Genomic DNA, 25,889 nt, shown 5'->3' with positions numbered 1-25,889 from the left:
AGCCTTTTGAAGTTTCTTTACTTGTGAGTGTAGCGCCTCCCTCCCCTGTGGATCCCAAAGCAGTTTCTGCAGAGGCACTGATTTTTTTTTTTTTTTTTTTTTTTTTAAGATTCATTTCAGAGAGAGCATGAGTGGGAGGGGCAGAGGGAGAGAGAAAATCTCAAGCAGACACCGTGCTGAGCGCACAGCCCGACGCGGGGTTCAATCCCACGACCATGAGATGATGACCTGAGCCGAAATCAAGAGTCAGATGCTTAGCCAAGTGCGCCATCCAGGCACCCTGAGGCACTGATATTTGTAAGTTTCTGGGTGGGGTGGGGAGGGAATCCTGGGCTGTACTCATGTGTAAAAGAGAATGCGTCAAATTGATGTGCTAAGAATTGAAGTGTGATTGAAAACGATCACCTGTGTATGACAAGGGTGGGTAAACTCAGTGTGCCCATAGCCAGTAGGAGCTGGCTACCTTGTGCTGCACTTGGCTGACCTGAGGGTGGAAGGATTGATATCCCAGCATACCTTTAGTTGCGAAGCTCAGGTATAGAGGACATCCTTGACCACCTGCCAGGTGGGAGATGCACAGACAGGTACCGTTGGAGAGTTCATGGCCTATTGGGTGCAGGCATCTCTACAAACTGTACCCTACATGTGTGAATTGCTGAGATGTTTTCTAAAGGTCATGGAGCCATGGATGGGAATCCTGGGACTAGGGATAGGAGAGGAGGCATGGCCAGGGAAGGCCCCATGGTGGCACTTGAGGCACAGGCTTGGGAAGTGCCAAAGTGTCCAAGGACATGCAGGTGATGGTTTGGCAGGGAGTGGCTCCATGGGGACAAAGGATTTTTAAGGTGGTCAGAAAGTAAGCAAGGGGGGCACCTGGGTGACATAGTTGGTTAAGCAGCTGACTCTTGATTTCGGTTCAGGTCATGATCTTGGGATTGTGAGATTGAACCCCCCGTCAGGCTTTGCGCTCAGTGTGGAGTCTACTTGAGATCCTCTCTCCCTTTCCCTTTGTCTACCCCCACCCCTGGGCTCGTGCTCTCTAACATAAGGAAGTCTTAAAAAAAAAGGAAGGAAGCAAGGGCCTAAAAGCCTGCGGAGTTTGGATTTTATTCTCTCTGTGGGAGAGAACCATAGAAGGCTTCTGGGGATATGCTGGACTCAGATCTGGCCCCCCCCTCTCATGCTTACCCCTAACTTCACCTCACATGCAGCTTGGCTTCTTGGGCGGGCTGTCCCCTCCTCATAGTACAGACTCCTGCCCACCAGGACCAGGCTGTGCAGGCCCACGTGTGCGTATCCTCTGCTAGGCTGACATCCCTATCTCCTGCTCCCTGACAAACTGGAACTGCAGAAACAGAAGAGATGCAATAGGCAAGGAAGGGTCCTGGAATCTCTTAAGAATCAGTAAGTGACCACAGATGGCTTCCATGTTGCTAAAGGATGATCACAAAGATGCCAAAAGCTACGTAGTATTTGTCTTGGATAGGAACAGCTAGAAGGTAGTGCCTGTTTGTACGTAGGCAAGCACTTAGTTATATTCATACGTAGTGAACTCCCCATCACTGGCACTTTTCAACCTGGGACCAACTGACTGCCACAGGAAAATTGTGGAGGGGACGTGAGGTGAGTGAAGTCCTGTCCAGGCCTAGGTGCCGTGTACTTGAAGCAACATGAACTCCCAATGAAGAACATGGTTACAAGGGATATATTCATATTTATTAAAACCACAGTTTATAAAATTAATGTTATTTAAAAAATATCTGTAAGCAGTTTGCTGTATTAAGAAATTTCTGTAAGTATAAATCTGAAGGAGAATTAAGTAAGTGATTTTATAGTCATGGACCCCAAAGAAACTTTAGTCCTGTATTGAGAATATTGAAGGAGATTCCTGCTACTGCAGGATGTCTGCTGGGGATGCTGATGGGTCCTAGCATGGTACAGTACCGTATGGTTTTTATTTTTTATTTCTTTCTTTAAAGATTTTATTTATTTTTTGACAGAGAGACAGGGAAAACAAGCACAGGGAGTGGGAGAGGGAGAAGCAGGCTTCCCGCGGAGCAGGGAGCCTGATATGGGGCTCGATCCCAGCACCCCGGGATCATGACCTGAGCCAAAGGCAGATGCTTAACAACTGAGCCACCCAGTACTGTATGGTTTTTAAAGCAAGTTCATAACCAGTGGCTCATTTGAGCCTGCCAGCACTAGTAGGCAGGGTCATTTACCCCCCATTTTACAGATGACTGAGAAGTGAAATGACTAGCCTGAGGTCACATGACCGTGTACCGAAACTGCCGTTTTCCGGCTAGCACAGGTCTTGATACAGAGTAGGCATTGGATCAACGCCGGTTTTTTCCTGTATAGTTCAGCTGTCTCTGATATGTGAACTCCAAACTCAAGTTCCTCTTCTGGGTGCAGAACCTCATCTCAGCCCAAGGAAAGTTACCCAAAGGTAGACTCAGTAGGCCAAAGTGAAGCATCATAGGCAAAACAGGAGCGAGCAGGCACCAGCCAGAGACCAGCTGTGTTCGCCTGAACAGTATGGCCTGGTGGACGTGAGCACAACCCCAACCTCACCACTGGCTCTGTGACCTTGAGCAAGTTACTCATTCTGGATCTCAGTTTTGCCCTATGTAGAACTGGGGTAACTTTCTACCTCCTAGGGATGATGTCAGGATCAAATGAGTTAATAGTTGTAAAGCATTAGAACAGTGCCTGACAAAATAGCAGGTGCTCTTATTACTTTGGCCCCGATCGCTACGGGTCTGGAAATAAGTCTTTGTTTGCAGGGATAAACAGAGATGTAGGGTCAGGCACATCCATCTTCTGTCGGGAACGCCCTGTCAGAATTCAGCTCTGGGTCATCCCCAGTAGAATTCCCCTTTTTTCAGGATTCCCGGAGCAGTGTGCTTAGACACTATGCTGTCTATCCAGCTAGAGTTTTAAGTGATTTGGTTACAACCAAAGGCACTCTTAAAGGTTCCTTCTGCCTTGATTTACACTTGTATTACATTGCCCTGTATGAAAGTGGCATTTTTAGGTCAGAAAATTTAGAAATTGGCATTTTTATGTGCTTCAAATTAATGAATGCCCTGAAACCATAAGTGGGTTTCAGCTTTGCATCTTCTTCCCCTACCACTGCCTTCTTGCCAACCACCTAAGAAGATAATTTAACACATTATGATTTCAAAACCATCTAGGGAATTTGGCAAATAATGATGCTAAATCTTCAGAACTGAAGCACAGACCCAGAAGAGGCCTTCCCCTTCTGCTAGAGGAGCTGGACTGTGAGGTCCTCCTGGTTTGGCCTTCTCTATTTGTCACTTCTTAATGGAAAATGGGGTTCTCTGGGCCATCCAGACCTTACTCTTAGCTCCTCCTCTCTTAGTTCCAAGACAGTTGGGAAAACTGCCTGTGGTTCCTAAGCAACAGTCACCTGCTGGTTTCTTCCCAACATCCCTTGAGGAATGAATAAGCAGTAAAATCTCCCACATTGAAAGCTGGGCCTGAAGAGCTGGGACATGGGGCAAGTAAAACACTTGCCTTGGGGCTGGGGCGTGGCCCAACTTTAAGGAACTTTCTTTTAGGACCTTAGTCTCCCCAAATGTACAGTGAGGTTAGGCTGGGTGATTCAGGAGGACTTCTCAGCTCAGCTCTTCTTTGATTCAATGATAGCCGGCTGCTGGTCATTGGGAGGGAAAGGGACATCCTGACCTCTGCAGGGTGGGGAGGGTATAGGACACAGCTGCCCTTGGAAAGCTTCCAACCTAGTTGGAAAGCAAGGTCCTAGATGTGTGGCTCTCCTAGTAAGAGGTTCTTGTGGCTTGGGAAGACTTCCTGGGGCAGTTAGGCCAGGGGAAGGCTGAGACAGGCACGGGCAAAGGTGCCAAAAGCTCTCATTGGAGGGTCTCTGAAAAGAGCAGAAGCTAGATGAGCATAAGGAGTTTGGGGGCAGACTAGAAAAGCCTTGAATGCTAAGGTAAAGTGCCAGCTTTTTTCTCCCTGAGGTCCTTGGGAACCTCTTGGTAGTTCTAAGAGGTTAAATGAGGTTTTAGGCACAGCAATCTGGCCGTACAGTGGAGGATGAGAATGGGAGAGGGCTCAGGCCCCGAGGTGTTACGATGCTCTTGTGGCTGCTTTGAAAAGCGACATGGACAAGCTGGAGCAGAGTGGAGAGGAGGAGGCAGGTCAAAGGGACATTAGGGGGAAAGGGCTGGATGACTCTCATATTTATTGTGTGCCCATGAAGTGCCAGGCATTGCAGACTAGGAGGGAGAGACCTGAGGCTGAGGATAACCCATTCTGACATGGTCAGGATGCTCAGGGTTCACTTGTGGGTAGCACCTGGACTAAAAGCAGTGTAGTGGCACTGAGACCCGGTAGAGGACCTGTGTTTAGGGCATGTTTGAAACTAGCCAAAGAGAGGAGCCCTTTCAAAGCACCGGGCAGGACTAGTGGGGGAGATGGGGGTGCTTGGGAGCTGGCAGTAGCCCAGCCACATGGGGTCGGGTGAGACCAGAGCAGTGGAAGGCCTAGGGCGGTCACTCCGGTCTCGGCCCCTAGGGCAGCCGGGAGATGCTGATGGCCCCTTCCCAGAGCCGCAGGGCCGGGTAGAGCGGCTCCTGGAAAGCGGCCCGGAAGGTGTGCAGGTGGCTCATGCCGCCCGACACGTTGTAGAAGGAGAGGACGCCGGCCTCATAATCCAAGAAGACCCCGAGACGGTCGGGGTCGTCGCGGGGCCGCAGGCGGCTGCGCTGGCCGTCGTGGAAGGCCCAGTACTCCAGGTCGTAGCGCTTGAGGCACCAGGACTGACGGTTGCAGCCGAGGCGGGCGGCGGCTGAGGCCCCGCAGCGCCGCAGGGACGCGTAGGCGGCGCCCACCCACCAGCCGACGCCTGCCTCCTGCACGTCCACTTCCCAGTAGTGGCGGCCGGCGGCGTAGCAGTCGCGACCCAGCACCTGCCACAGCTTGTCAAAGCGCAGCGCGGGTGTGGGTCCCAGGCGGCCCATGAGGCCGCAGCGCACAGTCAGGCGGTCCGCAGAGAGGCGCAGGCGCGCGTGCATCGTGTCTGGCTCCAGGGTGGGTGTGCGTGCATCTACGGGAGGGGGGGGGGGCACACCTGGTGGGCGGGGCCAGCGGGGCGCCCCGGAACCGGTCGGGGCTCCTGTCCCCGCCCAGCCCGCCCCCCGACCACGTCCCCACAACTTCACCGTAGGAAGCAGACACCCGGAGTCGCCAGTGGGTAAACGAAACGCCACCCTTTAACCCTGATTACCTTCGAGGAGGTGGCAGTGGGACATGGGAAGGAGTGAAAATTTCCCTGAATTTTGTGCCATGGAATCTGTTGCCAATTTCTAAAAAAATAAAGAAATCCTGTTGCTATTAAGGCTTGGGTGTATACTCTTCCAGTTTTTATCTTGCCACTTTATAGTTTTTCTTATTGGTATCATGCCATACACGCTTTTGGGTAATCTGGTTTTTAAAATTTGTTGATGTATTTATGAACATTTTCCCCTATCAAATAATATTTTATCAGAGCATTTTAATGGTGACCCTAAGATTTTTTTTTTTTTTTTTTGAGAGAGACAGAAAGAGAGCATGAGGGGGGGTAGGGTCAGAGGGAGAAGCAGACTCCTTGCTGAGCAGGGAGCCCGATGTGGGACTCGACCCCGGGGACTCCGGGATCATGACCCGAGCCGAAGGCAGTCGCTCAACCAATTGAGCCACCCAGGCACCCGACCCTAAGATTTTGATGTGTTGGGTGTATTATACTTTAACCTGTCTCTCCCCCTTCTCAATATTTAGGCTTTATTTTTTTTTTAAAGATTGTATTCATCTATTTGTCAGAGCACCATCAGGGGAAGTGGCAGGCAGAGGGAGAAGCAGGATCCCCGCTGAGCAGAGAAGCCCTAAGTGGGGCTTTACCCCAGGACCCTGGGATCATGACCTGAGCCAAGGGCAGACGCTTAACCAACTGAGCCACCCAGGCGTCCAGTATTTACTTAGGCTTTAAAAAAGCTCTTGAAAACACAAATATAATTACCTCTTTATGCATCTGATTACTGCTTGAGGATACATTCCTGAAAGAGGAATTGCTGGATCAAGATGGATAATTTTGCTTTCAAGGCCTTTGGTAAATATTGCCAACTTGTATCCCAGAAATGTGGTGCTGACTTAACTCCCAATAATTGTTCTTACTGCATTAAACCACATCTGTAGGCACGAAAAGCAAAGTCTAGATGGTAGGGGATATGGATGTTCTGCTTTAGTCGATACTGTAGAATCGTTTGTGGAGTTTCCTGTAGCAAGGTTTTGCACATCTTTTGTTGAGATTTATTCCTGATTTTTTTAAAATGTCACTGAAAATAATGTTTTTAAAACTTCATTTTCTAATTGTTTATTGCCCCCCCTTTTCTCATCCTTACAGCTTTCATTTCTTTTTCTTACCTCAAGGCACTGTATAGGACATCCAGAAATGGGGTTATGGTAGGCATCCTTTTCTCCCACTTCTGGGTAAATACTCAACAGAAATGCATGCATATGTGCATCAAAAAGACATGCATAGGAATGTTCATAGCAACATCATTCACTACAGGCCAAACCGGAAACAATCCAAAATGTCCTTCAATAGTATAACGTGTGCTATATTCATACAATGGGATACTATATACAGCAGTGAAAACAAACTACTTCTATGCACAGTAATATGGATAAATGTCCCAAATATTATGTTAAGTGACAGAAGCAAAACACAAAGTACAATCTGAATGAGCTAGTCATGTAAAGGCCAAAGACAGGCAAAACTAATCTACAGTGTCAGAAATCAGGACAGCAGTTACCCTTGGGGGAGTAGTGAACAGGAGGCTGAATGAGGAAGGCTTCTGGGGAGCTGGAAATTTCCATTTCTTGGTCTGGAGGAGGTTATAGACTGTATTCACTTTAAAAAAATGGGGCGCCTGAGTGGCTCAGTTGGTTAAGCATCCAACTCTTGGTTTTGGCTCAGGCCATGATCTCAGGGTCATTGAGATCGAGCCCTGCACTGGGCTCTATGCTTGGTGCAGAGTCTGCTGGAGATTTCCTCCCTCTTCCTCTCCCTTCCCCTCTGCTGCGCCCCCTCCCTGCCTCTGCTCTCACTCTCTTTCTAAAAAGATAAAATCTTTAAAAAAATGAGCAGCACCCCTTTGATTCTGTACTTTTATGTATTTTATATCTCCAGGTTTACTTTAAAAGGCACATGCCCAGTAATTCCACTTTGAAAAATTACTCCTATAAAATAATTTAAAAATGAGCTAAGGTATATCCATTCACTTATTCAGCAAATATGTACAAGAATGGACATTTATTGCAGCATTGTTTACAGAAATGGAAATGTAAAGCAGCCTAAATGCCCAGCATTATGAGACTGGTTAAATGTGGCCTATTCAATCAATGGAATACCATGCATCCTTTAAAAATAATGATAATATTTAAATCTATTCAAATAAATTGTTCAAGGTATACTGTTAAATAAAAAATTTACAAAAGAATATGCGATCCCACTTTTAAAAATCTGTACACATATCTTTTTAAAATGTCTGAAAGAATGTATGCCAAAATATTAATAGCCTTTTTCTTTGGGTTTTTTTTATATCTAATTTCTAATTTTCTGTAAGAAGCATCCATTACCTGTGTAATTTTTTAAGGGAACAAAGCTTTTCACAATATATCACTAAATAAAAACAGGTTACAAAACAGCATGTATAGTATGACACCATGTTTGTAAAAAATATATATATTAAATATATCCTTGTATGTATAGAGAAACCAAAGAAAGCTAACAGGGCAAACAATAATAGTAGTTATCTATGGGAAAGTGATTTTCTTTAAAAAATTTTTGTTTTTGTTTCCTAGTTTTTCTACAATGAACATGTATTATTTCTGTATTTAAGATTTTTTATTATTATTACTTTTAGGTAATAATCTCTACACCCAACGTGAGGCTCAAACTCACGACCCTGAGATCAAGAGTCACATGCTCTACCAGCTGAGCCAGCCAGGTGCTCCTTATTTCTGTTATTTAAAAACTAGCAATAAAGGTTGAAAAAAACCCAAGTTGGGTGTGTTAAGAAAAAAAGGGAGTGACCTCCATTTCTGTGACCCGCCCCCCCTTACCCACGCACCCAGCCCTCTCCACCCTCCCTTTGCTCCCCGCTCCCTGGGGCTTACATTTTAAGAAGAGTGATCGCTCTGGTGAAGGGCTTGTTTTCAACAGGGAAGCTAGTTTGGTGCTCGTGGAGCCCGAGAGCTGGCAGTTCGTGTCTGTAAAAGATTGTGAGAAATGAGTGCCTGGCGCTCATGCAAGCACAGCAAGTTACAAAACATACTAAAAATATTACAAAACTGGAGATTCGCATCATCTCTCCCCGAGAGGTGCATGCAAATTTAAGCAGTAAATGCAAATTCAGGAATTCGAGACAGACAGGAATACTCTAGGACGATACTCGGGTCTAAGGAGAAGTGTACTTCGGAGGGTGGGTGGGAAGTGAATTCAGGCCAGTGTGAGCGAGCCCTGAACCCAGGGACGGGACAGCAGGCTCAAGGAGGACCAGGAGAATCAACGATGTATTCAACAGTCAAGCATGGGGGCCACCGCCTGGCAGACATACAGATTCCGGGGTAAAATGGAAAACGAGAAATTAGGTCATCAGAAAAGGTCATGTCAGGTCTCATTCCAGTGCAAGGGAGTTGAGGGGAAACCCAAGCCATGGTCCCTGTCTTCCACAGCTCCATCAGGTAAAGAAGGTGAGAAGTGAGCTCACCTGAGCTACCTGCCAAGGCACGGAGTGCTCCAGGTCACAGAGAAGAGAGAGGAATCAGGGCAGACATCATAGAGGAGGAAGCGCCTCAGCTAGCCCTTGAAGGACAGGGAAGATTTGGACATCCAGAGAAAGATGGAAGGCTTTCCCAGCAAGAGGGTATGAGCGGGAGCACAGGCATTAAGGGCAGGTGCTCATAGTGGCACCGAAACTGGGGAGCCACGGAAGGTGTCTGCCTGAAGGCAGACACGAGCAGAACTTTCAAAGCTCCCTGTGGTGGGGAGTGGATGGGGCAGGGTGAGCGTGGAGGCAGAGGTCCTGCTTGGAGGCTCAGGCCCGAAGCGGGGCAGGATGGACGGCAGAGGGGCCGCGGGAGGAACTGCTGCAGTGGCAGACAAGCCAGGGCCCAAGTGTTTACTGGCAGCGGACTGGAGTCAAGCAGCAGCGGACTGCGGGGAAGATGCACGTCCCCTTCTCAGAGATGCCATCTCCACAGCCCCATAAAAAATCCAGCTCCTCCTTCTGGTCACCCTGAATTCTCACCCTGCTGTATTTTTCTCCAGAGCACTTACTGTTGACATACTCTCTTACTGTCTTGCTCCCAGAACACGAAGCACCACAAAGGCAAGACCTTTGTTTTTGTGCCCTGCCGTGCCTAACAGAGAAGAGGGGCTCAGTAAGTGTTCTGGAGAAATCATAAGAGCGGAGATGAATGAAGGAAGAAAGGTATTTCTGAGCGCCTGCTTCGTGCTAGGCCCTGCAGGGACCTCGGAGCAGGGCTCAAAGTGGTTCTTACCCTTTGGGCATTTACGACAGGCAGGGGGAGGCTCTTGTCTCCAGCTCAGGGGCAGCCCCAGGCCGGAGATGCAGCAGGGTGTGGAGGGGGGAGAAGCAGTGGCCAGCACAGCCGGCCCAGGGTGGTGCGGAAAGGCTTCTGGGGTGAGCACCGCTGGGCCTTGGTGGGACTTGGCCAGAGGGAGAGGAGGAGGGGAGTTGGCTATTCCAGCTGGGAGTCCAGAGCAGGCAAAGATAAGGTGCAGCAGAGTCCTGGGAGCAACTTAGGGGCAGAAGCAGAGCAGTATGGTTGCAAGAGGCAGGACAGGGTCTCAGAAGAGGAAGGAAGTGAAGTCTGAAGGGTGGGTAGGGCCTAGGCCCAGGAGTCCTCTACCACCCAGCCATGGGCCTTTGTGTGGAAGAGACAGGATTTAGGTCTTCGCAGTCGTCTCTGGGTTAAAGGGTCCTAGGGGAGTTAGGGACACAAGGCTGGTTCCGCAGCAACTTACTCTCCTTAAGGCGAACGTCCAGTGGCGTCTGTAACATGCTCTGCATGGCGTCCACGAGGCCCTTAAAGAAGCTCTTGACAGGCTCGAACGAGAGGGGCTCTGGGTAGCACAGGTCTCCCAGGCTCATCTGCTGCTGCATCTCCTGCTCCACGGCCCTGTACTCCTGCGAGGGTGTGCGGGGGGTCAGGGTGGCTCCGGGAGCGGCGGATGCTGTCCCAGGCTCCACCCGCTGCACCCTGGACCAAACCGGGGCCAGCAAGGGTGGCCCCCATCCCGCCCCCGCACCTGGGAGCAGCCCAGGCTGTGCTCCCGGAAACAGCTCTGGCGAGACTGCACTGTTGACTTCTCCCTCCCTCCCTTCCTTCCATGTTCCTGGCGCTCTACTCAAGGCATGAAGGGCAGAGGAAGGAAGGAGGCTGGCTGACTGCACCTGCCCTTAAGTTGCTCACCACCTTGCAAGGGGCCCTGAAGCTTTCCAGACACTGCCACAGGGCTCTGCCTGACATACGGGGGGACGAAAGGAATGATGGGCCAGTTTTCCTGGGGAAAGAGCCCTCTGGGCATGTCCAAAGGAGAGAACAGGAAACCACGTTCCAGGGGGGAAGTCAAAGACCCTGGAAATTCAGCTGGAATGCCGACTGAGGGAACATGCCCGCCACCGTGAGGACCTGTCCTGTTTACTGCCTGGACCTCCCCCTTTAAATAGCCTTCCTGGGTTAAGTGTGGCTTTGCTAAGTAGAAGCTAGAAAACTCACTCTCCCAGCCTCCTTTGCACCGAGGTGCAGGCATGTGACCAGGCTCCTCCAATCTGAGGCCTGGGTGTGGGAGTGCCGGTGAGGCAGTGACAGCTGCTCGTAGTTCTCGGGGGCAGCAGGGGGTTCTCAGTAAATGTTCGTAATAGAATAAGGAATGAACTTGAGCACACCTGTTTCTCATCTTTGCCAACTCAGGGAACAGCTCCCTAGCCACCCATATTTCAAGCCAGAAACTGGGCATCATCTTGGATCCCCCCTACTTCCACTCACCAATCCTGCTGCATCTCAAACCTGCCTGCCTCTCCTCATCCTGATGCCTGTCCGCTGGCCCTGGCCCCCGCAGTCCATCATCCTCCCTGTCACCAAAGTGACCTTCCAAAAGCATTACACCGACCAGGTTGTTCCCCAATTCAAAACGCTCCCCTGGCTCCCAAATCTTTACAGGACAGTCTAAACCCATGGCCAGGCATATATGGCCCTCCACTAACTAGCCCCGGTTTCCGGATCCAGCTGCATCTCCCAACAGAGATGTACCCTCCTCCCTTGTACCCCTGCCCTGCCTCCAGCCAGGCTAAACCCTAGCGGTTCTCCAGCCTGCCAGGCCCTCATGTGCACATGATTCCTTTCTGCCTGGGATGTCCTCTCTGCTCTGTCCCTCTGTATATCCCTGGTGAGCTCCTCATGCTCCCACACCCAGCTCCACGGTCACCTCCCCTTAGAAGTCTTTTCTGACCCACCCCCGCCATGCAGAACTGAACACTTTGTAGACATACTTCTGCTGGCTCACTTGGGCTGTGTTGTAAATAACTATTTCTGAGCATGTCCCCCCACCCTCAAGCTCTCAGTGTCAAACAGGAGCCTGGCACGAACAAGCTGCTCAGTATATATTTGAAGAATACATGAGTGAGCAAATAGGGAGGAATGATGGGGCACCTGGGTGGCTCAGTCATTAAGTGGCTGCCTTCGGCTCAGGTCATGATCCCAGGGTCCTGGGATTGAGCCCCGCATCCCTCTCTCGCTATCTCTCTCTCTCTGTCAAAATAAATAAAATCTTTTTTTTTTTTTAAAGATTTTATTTATTTGTCAGAGAGAGAGCACAAGCAGGGGGAGTGGGAGAGAGAGAAGCAGGCTCTCCGCCGAGCAGGGAGCCCGATGCGGGGCTCGATCCCAGGACCCTGGGATCATGACCTGAGCCAAAGGCAGATGCTTAACCGACTAAGCCACCCAGGCGTCCCCAAAATCTTTAAAAAAAAAAAAAAGGGAGGAATGATGAATGATGAACATCAGTAGCTCTGGCACCAAAGAATAAAGAAAAAAGATGATAAAGCCCTGAAACTGTATCTATGATACAAGAAAAACATTTTTCTCCGTGGAAGCATCCCTTTGTATTAGATATCCCTACCCAGTACCATTATTTTTGAAGAAACAAACAAATGTACCCCTCTGTGCACCTTGCTCCTCTCAAAGTATAATATCCAATGTGCCTAGGAAGGCACCTCACCCGGTATCGTTTGTTAGATGTATTCTTTTGTTAGCTAACAATGAGACACACAGGCTGAACTGACTAAGGCCACATACACACACAAGCCTAGAAATATTTGCCGCGGACTGGCTTAACTGGTTTGGTACTGCCTGATTTATTTGTCGGTCTTATTTTCCAGCCAAAGCCTAATCTGTGATTAGACTCAGTGACACCTTTATTTAGTTGTCCCACAAGCCTGTAAAGCATCTTACAAAGGTTATCTAACACAGCAAGATTTTCCTCTATAGCGAGAAAACTTAAGCCAAGAGAACACCAGGATAAGAAAGTAAGCGGGAAGCCAGAGTGAGAGGAGGAACAAAGTGTAAGCCGCCAAGTCCCTGCCAAGCCATTTGAAACCTATGTAGCTCTTAGGTTGCCAGAATCCAGGGCGAAGAAGGAAACAGGGGAGGGTTATGTGAGTAGGAAAGCCATCCCAGTGCACAGGGGGCCAGGCGGGAGGATCAGCACGAGAGGGGAGTTTCTCCTGTGGTTACTTAGGAACAGGAACACCACTCTCAACAACATGTGTTCACTAATATAGTAATGAATCACAGGGGCTATTTCCTAGATGCTCCCTCGGTATAAGGTGATAGCCTCCAACAGAGCCCAGTGGCCAAAGAGTACCATCCTTCTCTCCCCTTTGAGCAAAGTGTGAGTCACCTCTTGGAGCCTGCTCGGTAGCTGGAAGGACCCCTGCCTTTCCAGGAGGGGGTCTCAAGTAAGAGTGCCCAGGCAGAGGGCCGGGCAGCTGTGCCGGTGGCTCTGGAGTCAGGCTGACCTGGGTTCTGATCACAGCTCTGCCGCCTATTAGCTTTGTGACCTCGGACAAGTCACTTCACCCTCCCTGGGCCTCAACTGCTCATTCATAAAATGGCGTGAGAACATCCACTTTGCAGAGTTTTAGTAAATATGAGAGCATAAAGTGCTTGGAACATAGAGCCCCCCCTCCCCCTGCCCAAAATGGTGGCTGTTAATTTTATGTCATTAGTCTTAAGATGTATATGCTCTTGCTAACAATGCCTATTTCCTTACCACTTGTGTGGGGGCAAGAAAGCCTGCATGCTGACAAGGCAATTCTCTGTGTATTCACTCAGTGCATAAACCCTGTGTTCAGTGCCACAGTAACTGAGATGAAATGCCGGGGGCGGGGGAGAGTGGAGAGCAGGGGTCCGCTGTGAGGACAGGAGCCCAGCATTACCTGCAGCAGCAGTATGGGATCGGGCTCCTGGCTGATACTCCAGACCCTGTTGGAGAGACTGTGCATGCCATCTATTTGCTCTTTGCAAGATTCGATTTGCTCCCTGTACGCCTGGAGGGTTAGCTGTGTGTTTTTATCAATGAATTTCTTGGCCAGCATTTCCTCTTCATCAAGTAGTAGTCTGAGTTCAGTGAATTTTCCCGTCAGCCAGGTTTTACTTGACTCTGCATGAGCCTGAAAAGAAACCAGTTGCAGATGATATCACTGCCAACCAGGAAATCCGGAATAATCAACATGAAACAAATTATTACAACCTCTAAAAAGTGAGCTCAGCAAGGTGGCCGGGCAAGTGTAAGATCAGCTTGTAAAAACTCCAGCTTTCCCAAGTACCACCTATAACCAATTGGAAAATGCATGGAGAAATAAAGATAGTGGGAAAAAAATAGCAAGATACCAAAAAATAAACCTAACAAAAATTGTAATGAACTACATAAAGAAAAGCATAAAACTGCACTAAGAGACATTAAAAAAAAAAAAAAAAAAAAACCCAAACCTCTGAATGTGTAGAAGAAAAGACCATATTCCTGGCTAGAAAGATTCATTAGAGTCTACAAAGTCAATGAATCCCAGTCTTAACATGTGGATTAAACAAATGGTAAATTATGATGGCAGAGAATAAGCACAAGAAAAGCCAAAAATTGCTTTAAAAAGATCAATGAAGGATGAGCTGCCTTATTAAATATGAAAACAAACCGTCAAGCTACAGGATTTAAAATCCTATGGCTTAGGCATAGACAACGATCAAGAGCACAAGAGTTCAGAAATGAACTGTGTGTGTGTGTGAGAGAAAGAGAGAGAATGGTGGCATTTCAAATTACTGGGAGGAAAGAGTGAACTATTCCATAAATGGTATTGGTACAGCATGCAATTAACCATGTATTTGAAAAAATATTTTGTTAGATCCTCATCTTATACCATATATAAAAATAAATGCAAACAGAACCCCACCTTGCCAAAGTAGTAGTCTTGCCAAAAAAATGAGACTCTGTATCTGATAACTCTAAATTTACCTTAGAGAGCCAATTTAGAGGATGTACAGAGAACAGAGGAACATGACAGCCATCAACTTGAGAAATACGCCAACCAAATGCATTTTAAAAACTTTATCTCACTTCTAATTCAAACAAAACATGACGTAACGCAGTTGGGAATGTGACCACTGGTTGGATACTGGATGATATAAGGCAACTGTTGTGAATTTTCACAGGTGTGATGATGATAACATGGCTGTACATGTAAAAAAAAAAAAGCATCATCTTGTGGAAATAACACCTTAAACTTTTACAGATAAAATGGCATGTGTGGTATTTGCTTCTAAATAAATGGGTATGCTTGAGGTTTTCTACAACAAAAGGTAAACAAACAAAAAAATTCCACATAGATTAAAGCACTACACATTTAAAGCCATCTATCAGAATGAAATACAAAACAATTTTATTCTAAAAATTTGAGATCTTTGTAAGAGAAACCTAAAACTCAGCTAAAACGTAGCCATAGTGGGTTTGATCAGATAAAAGATGAAACTCTTCCTAAGAGGAAAGGTTCTGTAGACAACGGTTCCATGACAGGTAACAAACTACACAGGCTTATCATCCATCACATACAGTAAAAAAAAGAAATCATTTGATTTAAAATGGACCAAATGCATGTAAGTGCCAATAGCTGGATGAAGGGGTACCCAGCCTCTCAAACAGTCAAGGAAGTAAGCGATATACCAGAAAATACCTTCTGGCCATCAGCCTGGAAGATAATAGCAGAGCCTCGAGTGATGTGTGGAGTAGGCACTTACCTACCCTGTGGGTGACAGTGTCTCTTGGCACTGCATTTTTAGGGGACAATGTGATGATATAAAAATTTTAAACGCAGCCATCCTTCGATGTAGCAATTCCTCTTATAAGAATTGATCTCAGAGGAGGAGGAGCAAGATGGCAGAGGAGTAGGAGACCTGGATTTCGTCTGGTCCCAGGAATTCAGCTGGATACGGATCAAACCATTCTGAACACCTACGAACTCAACAGGAGATCGAAGAAAAGAAGCAACAACTCTCTGAACAGAGAAGCGACCACTTACTGGAAGGTAGGACGTGCGGAGAAGTGGCAATCCTTATATCCTTATATCAGGCCATATTCGGGAGGATAGACGGGGGGGGGGGGGGGGGGGAGGACTCCATCAGCCACTTCTGGCAAGTGATAGAGCCGTGGAGCACAAAATCGGAACTTTTCGAAGTCGGCTCTGCTGAGGGAAGTCGCTCCAGTGGCTAAGCGGGGGGTGGAACCCTCGCTGGGACAGCGTGGTCTCAGAACCCTCGGGGTCACAGAAAGACCGGGGGTGCCTGAGTGCAGCAGAGCTCCTGGGTATCGGAGCGGGGAAGCCGGCTGCAGAGACGGAGCCGAGGCGTGGGCTCTCGGCTCGGGGTTGCCATAAACTGTGATCGGTGACACAGTCGGGCCACTGCTCCTCCAGCAGGGACCCAACAAGCGGCAGATTCGGGGAGACTCCCCTTCCTCCCCCAGGAGGAGCGGCGCGGGAGCGCACCGCAGGGATCTGCTGCGTTTGGGGACTCCACACGGAGTCAGGTGCCAGAGATAGAAACACCTGGTCACAGGCTGGGTGAGCATGGAGTGCAGCCGGAGACCGGGGAGGCAGGAGCGATTGACTGCTTTTCTCTGGGGCTCACTCAGGAGTGCGGCCCCGAGTTCTCGGCTCCGCTGGGGCGGAGATTGGGAGGCTGCCATTTTCACTCTCGTCCTCCAAAGACAAACGGAAAGCTTGCAGGGAACAAACCCAAGCCGATTGCTTAGCCCGACCCCGGCAAGGGCAGGGCAATTCCGCCTCCAGCAAAGACATTTGGGAACCACGGCAACAGGCCCCTCCCCCAGAAGATCAGCACGAACAGCCAGCCAAGACCAAGTTTGCCGATCAATGAGAACGGCAGAACTCCAGCGCTAGGGGGATACTGCACATAGAATTCATAGCTTTTTTACCATGATTCTTTAGTCTTTTAAAGTTAATTTTTTAAATTTTCTTTATTTTTTTCTTTTTCTATTTTTTTAGTTGAATTTTTCTTCTTTCCTTTTTCAAGCAGCATCTTATCAACTCCTTTTAAAAAATCTTTAGTTTTCATTTTTACAGTCATAGTCTATCCCTTTATTGTATTTAACTTTGTTTTTGGTATATATGTAAGTTTTTCTTTCATTAAGATTTTGGGATACAGTTTCTCTAACAGACCAAAATATATCCTAAATCTAGTGTATGGCTTTGTTCTAGTCTCCTGCCTGGATCACATTCTCTACTTTTTAAAAATTTTTTCCTTCATTTTTCAACCAACTTCTTATCAATTCCTCTTTTAAAATCTTTTTAAATTTTCATCTTTACAGTCATATTCCATCCCTTCATTGTATTTACCCTTATTTTTGTGTATATATATATATATGTTTTTCTTTCTTTAGAATTTTGGGAGGCAGTTTCTTCTCACAGACCAAAATACACCCAAAATCTAGTGTGTAGCTCTGTTCTAGTCACCAGCCTGATCATACTCTTTTTCTTTTCCCCCTGGTTTCGGGTCTCTTCTGATTTGTTTAGTGTATATTTTTCTGGGGTCGTTGTTACCCTTTTAGCATTTTGTTCTCTCATTCATCTGTTCTTCTCTGTGGACAAAATGACAAAACAGAAAAACTCACCTCAAAAAAAAGAACAAGAGGCAGTACCAATTGCCAGGGACCTAATCAATATGGACATTAGTAAGATGTTGGAACTAGAGTTCAGAATGACAATTATAAAGATACTACCTGGGCTTGAAAAAAGCATAGAAGATACTAGAGAATCCCTTTCTGCAGAAATAAAATCTAACCAAGTCGAAATCAAAAAGGCTACTAATGAGGTGCAATCAAAAATGGAGGCTCTAACTGCTAGGATAAATGAGGCAGAAGAGAATTAGTGATCTAGAAGACCAAAGGATAGAGAATAAAGAAGCTAAGAAAAAGAGATAAACAACTACTGAGAATTTGAAAGAAAGGGGAGAATTCGAGAGAGAAGTGATACCGAAAGATGAAACAATATTAGAATAATTGGGATCCCAGAAGAAGAGAGAGGGGCAGAAAGTATACTGGAGCAAATTATAGCAGAGAACTTCCCTAATTTGGGGAAGGAAACAGGCATCAAAATCCAGGAGGCACAGAGAACCCCTCTCAAAATCAATAAAAATAGGTCAACACCCCAATATCTAATAGTAAAACTCACATGTCTCAGAGACAAAGAGAAAATCCTGAAAGCAGCTCAGGGATAAGAGGTCTGAAACCTACAATGGTAGAAACATTAGACTGGCAACAGACCTATCCACAGAGACCTGGCAGGCCAGAAAGGACTGGCATGATATATTCAGAGCACTAAATGAGAAAAATATGCAGCCAAGAATACTACATCCAGCTAGGCTGTCATTGAAAATAGAAGGGGAGATTAAAAAGCTTCCAGGACAAACAAAAACTAAAAGAATTTACAAACACGAAACCAGCCCTACAAGAAATATTCAAAGGGGTCCTCTAAGCAAAGAGAGAGCCTAAAAGTAACAGACACCAGAAAGGAACACAGACAATATACAGTCACAGTCACCTTACAGGCAATACAATGGCACTAAATTCATATCTTTCAATAGTTACCCTGAATGTAAATGGGCTAAATGCCCCAATCAAAAGATACAGGCTATCAGATTGGATAAAAACACAAGACCCATTGATATGCTGTCTGCAAGAGACTCATTTTAGACCCAAAGGCACCTCCAGATTGAAAGTGAGGGGGTGGAAAACCATTTACCATGCTAATGGACATCAAAACTGTTCCAAAAAATAGAAATGGAAGGAAAACTTCCAAACTCATTTTATGAGGCCAGCATTACCTTGATCCCAAAACCAGAGAAAGACCCCATCAAAAAGGAGAATTACAGACCAATATCCCTGATGAACGTGGATGCAAAAATTCTCACCAAAATACTAGCCAATAGGATCCAACAGTACATTAAAAGGATTATTCACCACGACCAAGTGGGATTTATCCCTGGGCTGCAAGGTTGGTTCAACATCCGCAAATCAATCAATGTGATACGTTAATAAAAGAAAGAACAAGAACCATATGATCCTCTCAATAGATGCAGAAAAAGCATTTGACAAAGTACAGCATCCTTTCTTGATCAAAACTCTTCAGAGTATAGGCATAGAGGGTACATACCTCAAGATCATAACAGCCATCTGTGAAAAACCCACAGCGAATATCATTCTCAATGGGGAAAAACTGAGAGCTTTCCCCCTAAGGTCAGGAACGCAGCAGGGATGTCCACTATCATCACTGCTATTCAACATAGTATTAGAAGTCCTAGCCACAGCAATCAGACAACATAAAGAAATCAAAGGCATCCAAATTGACAACGAGGAAGTCAAACTCTCACTCTTTGCAGATGATATGATACTTTATGTGGAAAACCCAAAAGGCTCCACCCCAAAACTGCTAGAACTCATACAGGAATTCAGTAAAGTGGCAGGATATAAAATCAATGCGCAGAAATCAGTGCCATTCCTATACACCAACAAGACAGAAGAAAGAGAAATTAAGGAGTCGATCCCATTTACAATTGCACCCCAAACCATAAGATATGTAGGAATAAATCTAACCAAAGAGGCAAAGAATCTGTACTCAGAAAACTATAGAATACTCATGAAAGAAACTGAGGAAGACACAAAGAAATGGAAAAACATTCCATGCTCATGGATTGGAAGAACAAATATTGTGAAAATGTCTATGCTACCTACAGCAATCTACACATTTAATGCAATCCCTCTCAAAATACCTCAACTTTTTTCACAGAAATGGAACAAATAATCCTAAAATTTGTATGGAACCAGAAAAGACCCCGAATAGCCAGAGGAATGTTGAAAAAGAAAACCAAAGCTGGTGGCATCACAATTCCGGACTTCCAGCTCTATTACAAAGCTGTCATCATCAAGACAGTATGGTACTGGCACAAAAACAGACACATAGATCAATGGAACAGAACAGAGAACCTGGTAATGGACCCTCAACTCTACGGTCAACTAATCTTCGACGAAGCAGGAAAGAATGTCCAATGGAAAAAAGACAAATGGTGTTGGGAAAATCGGACAGCCACATGCAGAAGAATGAAACTGGACCATTTCCTTACACCAGACACAAAAACAGACTCAAAATGGATGAAACACCTAAATGTGAGACAGGAATCCATCAAAATCCTTGAGGATAACACAGGCAGCAACCTCTTCAACCTCATCCGCGGCAACTTCTTGCTAGATACATCACCAAAGGCAAGGGAAGCAAGGGCCAAAATGAACTATTGGGACTTCATCAAGATAAAAAGCTTTTGCACAGCAAAGGAAACAGTCAACAAAATCAAAAGACAACCGACAAAATGGGAGAATATATTTGTAAATGACATCAGATAAAGGGCTAGTATCCAAAATCTATAAAGAACTTATCAGACTCAACACCCAAAGAACAAATAATCCAATCAAGAAATGGGCAGAAGACATGAACAGACATTTTCCCAAAGAAGACATCCAAATGGCCAACAGACACATGAAAAAGTGCTCAACATTGCTCGGCATCAGGGAAATCCAAATCAAAACCTCAATGAGATACCACCTCACACCAGTCAGAATGGCTAAAATTAACAAGTCAGGAAACGACAGATGTCGGCAAGGATGTGGAGAAAGGGGAACCTTCCTACACTGTTGGTGGGAATGCAAGCTGGTGCAGCCACTCTGGAAAACAGTATGGAGGTTCCTCAAAAAGTTGAAAATAGAGCTACCCTATGACCCAGCAATTGCACTACTGGGGTATTTACCCCAAAGATACAAATGTAGTGATCCAAAGGGGCACATGCACCCCAATGTTTATAGCAGCAATGTCCACAATAGCCAAACAATGGAAAGAGCATGGATGTCCATCAACAGATCAATGGTTAAAGAAGATGTGGTATATATATATATATATATATATATACAATGGAATATTATGCAGCCATCAAAAAATGAAATCTTGCCATTTGCAACGACGTGGATGGAACCAGAGGGTATTATGCTAAGCAAAATAAGTCAACCAGTGAAAGACAATGATCATATGATCTCACTGATATGAGGAATTTGAGAAACAAGACAGAGGATCATAGGGGAAGGGAGGGAAAAATGAAACAAGACGAAACCAGAGAGGGAGACAAACCATAAGAGACTCAATCTCAGGAAACAAACTGAGGGTTGCTGGAGGGGAGGAAGGTGGGAGGGATGGGGTGGCTGGGTGATGGACACTGGGGAGGGTATGTGCTATGGTGAGCTCTGTGAATTGTGTAAGACTGATAAATCACAGACCTGTATCCTTGAAACAATACATTATATGTTAATAAAAAAAAAAACCTCCCAAAAAACAAGAGTCCAGGGCTAGATGGGCAAAAAAAAAAAAAAAAAAAAAAAAATTGATCTCAGAAAATGTTTTAACACATGCATGAACATTTGTGTGCCGAGATGCTCACTACCTACAGCACTGTTGGTGATAAAGTTGGGCAAAATTTTCGATATGGGAAGTATATATATGTTTATTATATACACTATGCGGCATTCATACAATGAAATAACAGGCAGTGATTTAAAAGAAGGCAGTGTTCTGATGCATGCTATAATATGGATGAACCATTAAGTCATGCTAAGTGAAATAAGCCGTGATTTCCTTTTAGGAAGTATCTACAGTAGACCAGTTCACAGAGACAGGAAGGAGATGAGAGGTTGCCAGGGTTGGTGGGAAGGGAAGTGATTGCTTAGTAGTTACAGAGTTTATACTTGAGGTAGTGGGAATTTTTTGGAAACAGTGGTTATGAGTGTACAACACTGTAAATGCAATTAGTCCCACTGAATCGTACACTTAAAAATGGTTAAAATGGTAACTTTTGTTACATATTATTTTACCATACACACACACACACACACACACACACACACACACACACACACACAACGCAGTGGACCCATATGCCCTGGCATGGAAAACTCTCCAAGACACCACATGAAAAAGAGCAAGCTATAGAATTATATATATATATAGGATGATCCTATTTTTGTAAAAGATAACTAAACAAAAATTATATATGGATACAGGTATACCGGCCTTCTGAAAGTTTTTGTTGGTCCACTTTGCTTTTATGAAAGACCTACATTAGTATGGTAATGGTTTTTGTCTTAAAAGCGAAAATCCTCTTCAGGTTTCCTTCAGTTAGAAAACGGTATTAATGTAAGTCTTTTCTAAATGTGAAGTGGCTTAACTCAAACTTTCAAAAAGCAGGGAATGCTCTTTCCTTTATGCCCTTTCTACCTACAAAAGGTTTCATAGAGCCCCGTTTTTTGATAGCGGGGGGGAAACCTGTCTATGCACCTGTATGTTTGCAAGTGCATTTATTTTATTTTTTTTAAAGATTTTTATTTGAGAGAGAGAGCACAAGAAGTGGGGAGGGGTAGAGGGAGAAGCAGACTCCACTGAGCAGGGAGTCCAATGTGGGGCTCGATCCCAGGACCCTGGATCATGACCTGAGCTGAAGGCAGATGCTTAACCGACTGAGCCACGCAGGCACCCTTGCAAGTGCATTTAAATGTCTGTTAGTTCTGGTCATGTTTGGGAAAACACGACTGGGAGGATGGTGAAGAGGTACTCCCATTTTGTATTTTCTATAGTTCTATACTGTATTCTAATATACTCTTGTGAACTTAAAAAAAATGAACGTGTTCATGTACTACTAGTACAATTTAAAAATAAAACAGAAAATCATTAAAAAAAATGAAAGCAAAACATAGGTCAGCCTCTCCTCAGCCCAAACATCAGCCCACACAACAACAGAACGGCCCCTGGTACTTGGTGGACAGGCTCCCCATGATGTCATGTTCTCTTTTTCGTGGGGCAGGAACTATATATGTGGTTTGGCATGATCTATGGAGTTCCCCAAGTCTGTTTTCTATACAGTGCTTTAGGCAGTGGTTAGGTTCTGAGGCTAGCTGATACCAGCCACAGGTAATATCGGTTAAATTGGCTTTGGGCTAGCCTGGGAATTAGTCTACACTGATAACATGGTTTCTGGGGGTCAGGGAACATGGACACAAATATATCTCTACTGAACGCCCCGGTGAAGGGAAGAAAACGTGTGCCAAACTCTTGATTTGTAGACACATTTTGGAGGCAATGTATGTCAGTGGAGCACCTTTCTAGAAACGAAGAGAGCAAATAATCTCCTGGTCAGTTTCCACAGCTCCACTTTGTAAAGAATAATGTACAAAATCAGCTTAATGACACATTATTACAACTCTCAGTCCAGGAATAACTGGAAACATCCACAAGAAGACTTAAGGTGTAAGCATATAAGGCTGATCATGCAAATAGTTAAAAAGGAAGAGAGAGAGAGAGAGAGAGAGAATGGGAGTGAGGGAGGGAGGGAGGGAGGGAATTCTGGCAATGAAACAAGGAAGTATGCTGTCTAGTGGTTTGGGCCACATTGGTTCAAAGTCTAGTTGAAAAGGTTAGGGACTGGGGACAGAAGGAACTCGGGCAGGGACGAAGTCCAGTCATGGGAGAGTGGGGGATTCTGTACCCGGACTGCCAGCTGCCACGACTCCATCTGGGCCCAGGGCGCTGGAGGCCTGTCTGGGTCCTGTGGAGGGTGAGGAGCCCGCGAGGAGAATGGCAAGAGCGGTCTTGCTGATATCTCAGTACGACTCTGGACAACGCTTCCATGGGTGCCTCTCAGGGGGATCCCACTGCTCCCCAACCCTGCCCGGTCCCTGTTAGCTATGATGTCCTGGCGACTTGGGCAGGTGGCTGTGGCCTTGCCTGGCGGGGTGGTAGAGACGGGCTGCTAGTGTCAACAGCAGCACGGCCGGGCCGAGTCCTCATCTTCCATTCCCACCCTGGCAAAGGCTGTCTTCTGTCCCGGCACGGGCCCCCTGACCCTATGCTGCGGTTCAGTCCCTACAGTTCTGGTGGGTCACAGGGAAAGGCACAGAGCCAGGAACGGAGGCTGTTGGCTTCCCTCCCCAGGGTGCCAGGCTAGGCCTTGGTGCCTCGGGTCCCTTTCCTGCCCTTCCCCCAGCCCTGCTTGGCGGGGAGAGGGGCTGACTCCTGCACATGAATTTCCCGGCTCCTCCTTCAGGCTGGGTCTGGTCAATGGGAGGAGGAACTATCCAGAAGTGCTGGGGAAGGAGCAGCCAGGGTGTCCGTCCCACCAGGACAGTGTCTCCATGAGAGGCTGCAGGCCTGTGTCCCCTCCACCCTCCAGCTCCCGCATGACAGGCCTGCTCTGGTTCCGGCTCCTGCCAAGGTGGCCCTGGCCCCCCCTGCTCTCCGTCACCCCCCGTCCTCCCTCGTCTGCACAGGCCAGGGGTGAAGGTGCCTCCTGCCGTGCTCCCGCCTCGCCACCCCTGGCCGGCTTCTCCGCCTCTCCCACGCTGTGTCACCATTCCCTGCATTCGTTCCCTCTGCCCCAAACCCTCAAAGTGATTTCTGTCTTCCTGGGTGGGCCTTGATGGATACTACTGTGGCCCCAGGTCCGCCTCTGCCTTCCTGTGGCACCGGTGATGACTTCTCTTCCTGGGTGCTCCCATCTCCGAGGGCCAGTTTAGCTCTGCCAGTCTATGCACATCCTAGCTCCCTACCAGGTCTGGGTTCGACAGACAGTAGCCAGACTTATCTATATATTTATATAGTATTTTTCCCCACTTATAAAAGTATCAAAAGCGGGCGCCTGGGTGGCTCAGTTGGTTAAGTGACTGCCTTCGGCTCAGGTCATGATCCTGGAGTCCCGGGATCGAGTCCCACATGGGGCTCCCTGCAGACCAGGGAGTCTGCTTCTCCCTCTGACCCTCTTCCCTCTCGTGCTCTCTCTCTCTCAAATAAATAAATAAAATTTAAAAAAATAATAAAAGTATCAAAAGCTCCCTGGGGAAAAGTGGGAAGATTCCAGAAGAAGAACATAACCACTTTGCTACCCTGACACCTGATCCTTGTTTGAGTTAGGGTAGCAGGCAAGGGGTGAGTTTCCCATCCACCTGCGTGCCCTGGCCCTCTGAGGAGCCATGATGGGGAAGGAAACAGCCTATCAACAAGAATGGCAGAGAAAATCATTTCATGGGTATTGGTTGAGGATAGGCCTTCTTGACGGTTCTCTGCAAAGAAGTGGTTGGTGAGGCCTTGTTTACTGGTCTCTAACAGCAGACTTTGGACCATGAGTTTACTGGCTTTTGTTTGCTTACAAAGGTGTTTCATGGATTAATTTCCAGGCGCACGGCCTTTTTCCCGGCACCACCTCTCCGTAGGCAAGCACGGAGCAACATAGCTGTCCCTGACTTCTCTGCTACAAAGTACACAGGTCACAGTTCGGCAGAGCACATGGCAGTCCTTCTAAATGTGTGTGCCCACAGATCCGGGCGACCAGGGATGTGTCCAAAGGGAATAAACAAAACATGTTCACTGCAGCGTTATTCTATGTTAGTGAGAAGCTGGAAATGATTGAAATGTTCAACATTAGGAAAATGGCTTAATCATGGTAGATCTGTATAATGGAATAGACAGTCTCAAACACTGACAAAGAACTTTTCATGACACAGGGAAGTATTATGACCTTAAGCCAAAACAAAACCTCCATATATAAAGTGACATATAGTTCTGGTCGATAAGGGGAGAAGGAGCTGACGTGGGAAATCCCCCTTGCTCATTCAAACACACAGAAATGCTGATACACAATGAGCAAAATTTTAAATTATGTGACTGAGCTCAAAAACAAAAAGCAAACCCACAAAGGACGAAAAGCAGAAATCCTTAGTTGCCCAAAACAAAGAGGGAACTTGCTGGCAGGGCCGTGCAGAAGCTAAGCTGAGTGACCGCGGCAGGGGTGGAGTGTATGACAGCCACTCCACACTGGGGGCCCAGCTGTCTTGGAGGGGGCTCTGGGTACCTGTCACCTGCACCAAGCCAGGAGCACAGAGCGCCGTGTCATCCATGAGCGAGGCACGGGAAAAACTCCACCCACTGGCCTGGGAAAGGGGCAAGGAATCTTTTTATTATTTTTTTAAGATTTTATGTATTCATTTGACAGAGAGAGAGAGAGAGGGAGAGTGCACAAGCGGGGGTAGCGGCAGAGGGGGAGGGAGAAGCAGGCTTCCCGCTGAGCAGGGAGCCCGACGTGGGGCTCGATCCCAGGACCCTGGGATCATGACCCGAGCCGAAGGCAGA

General features: G+C 46.7%; 1 protein-coding gene and 1 non-coding gene across 2 annotated transcripts in view; both read right to left on the bottom strand.

The window, feature by feature from the left end:
• Positions 1-1,694: 1,694 nt before the first annotated feature.
• TRIM14 (tripartite motif containing 14) overlaps positions 1,695-25,889 on the bottom strand; it is a 33,564-nt gene continuing 9,369 nt past the window's right edge. The window contains exons 3-6 of the mRNA XM_025888580.2: positions 13,551-13,784; positions 10,076-10,238; positions 8,203-8,295; positions 1,695-5,092 (exon numbers count right to left, since the gene is read on the bottom strand). Of these exons, the coding sequence (XP_025744365.1) occupies positions 4,557-5,092; positions 8,203-8,295; positions 10,076-10,238; positions 13,551-13,784 (1,026 nt within the window). The 3' untranslated portion in view covers positions 1,695-4,556. The remainder of the gene's footprint in view (positions 5,093-8,202; positions 8,296-10,075; positions 10,239-13,550; positions 13,785-25,889) is intronic.
• TRNAK-CUU (transfer RNA lysine (anticodon CUU)) lies at positions 7,963-8,035 on the bottom strand. The gene has a single exon. It is a non-coding gene; the product is annotated as a tRNA-Lys (tRNA).

The sequence above is a fragment of the Callorhinus ursinus genome, unplaced genomic scaffold (assembly GCF_003265705.2).
Source record: "Callorhinus ursinus isolate GAN/ISIS: 27379988/994484 unplaced genomic scaffold, GSC_fseal_2.0 scaffold24, whole genome shotgun sequence".
NCBI lineage: Eukaryota > Metazoa > Chordata > Mammalia > Carnivora > Otariidae > Callorhinus > Callorhinus ursinus.
This window is presented reverse-complemented; position numbering and strand designations above follow the sequence as displayed.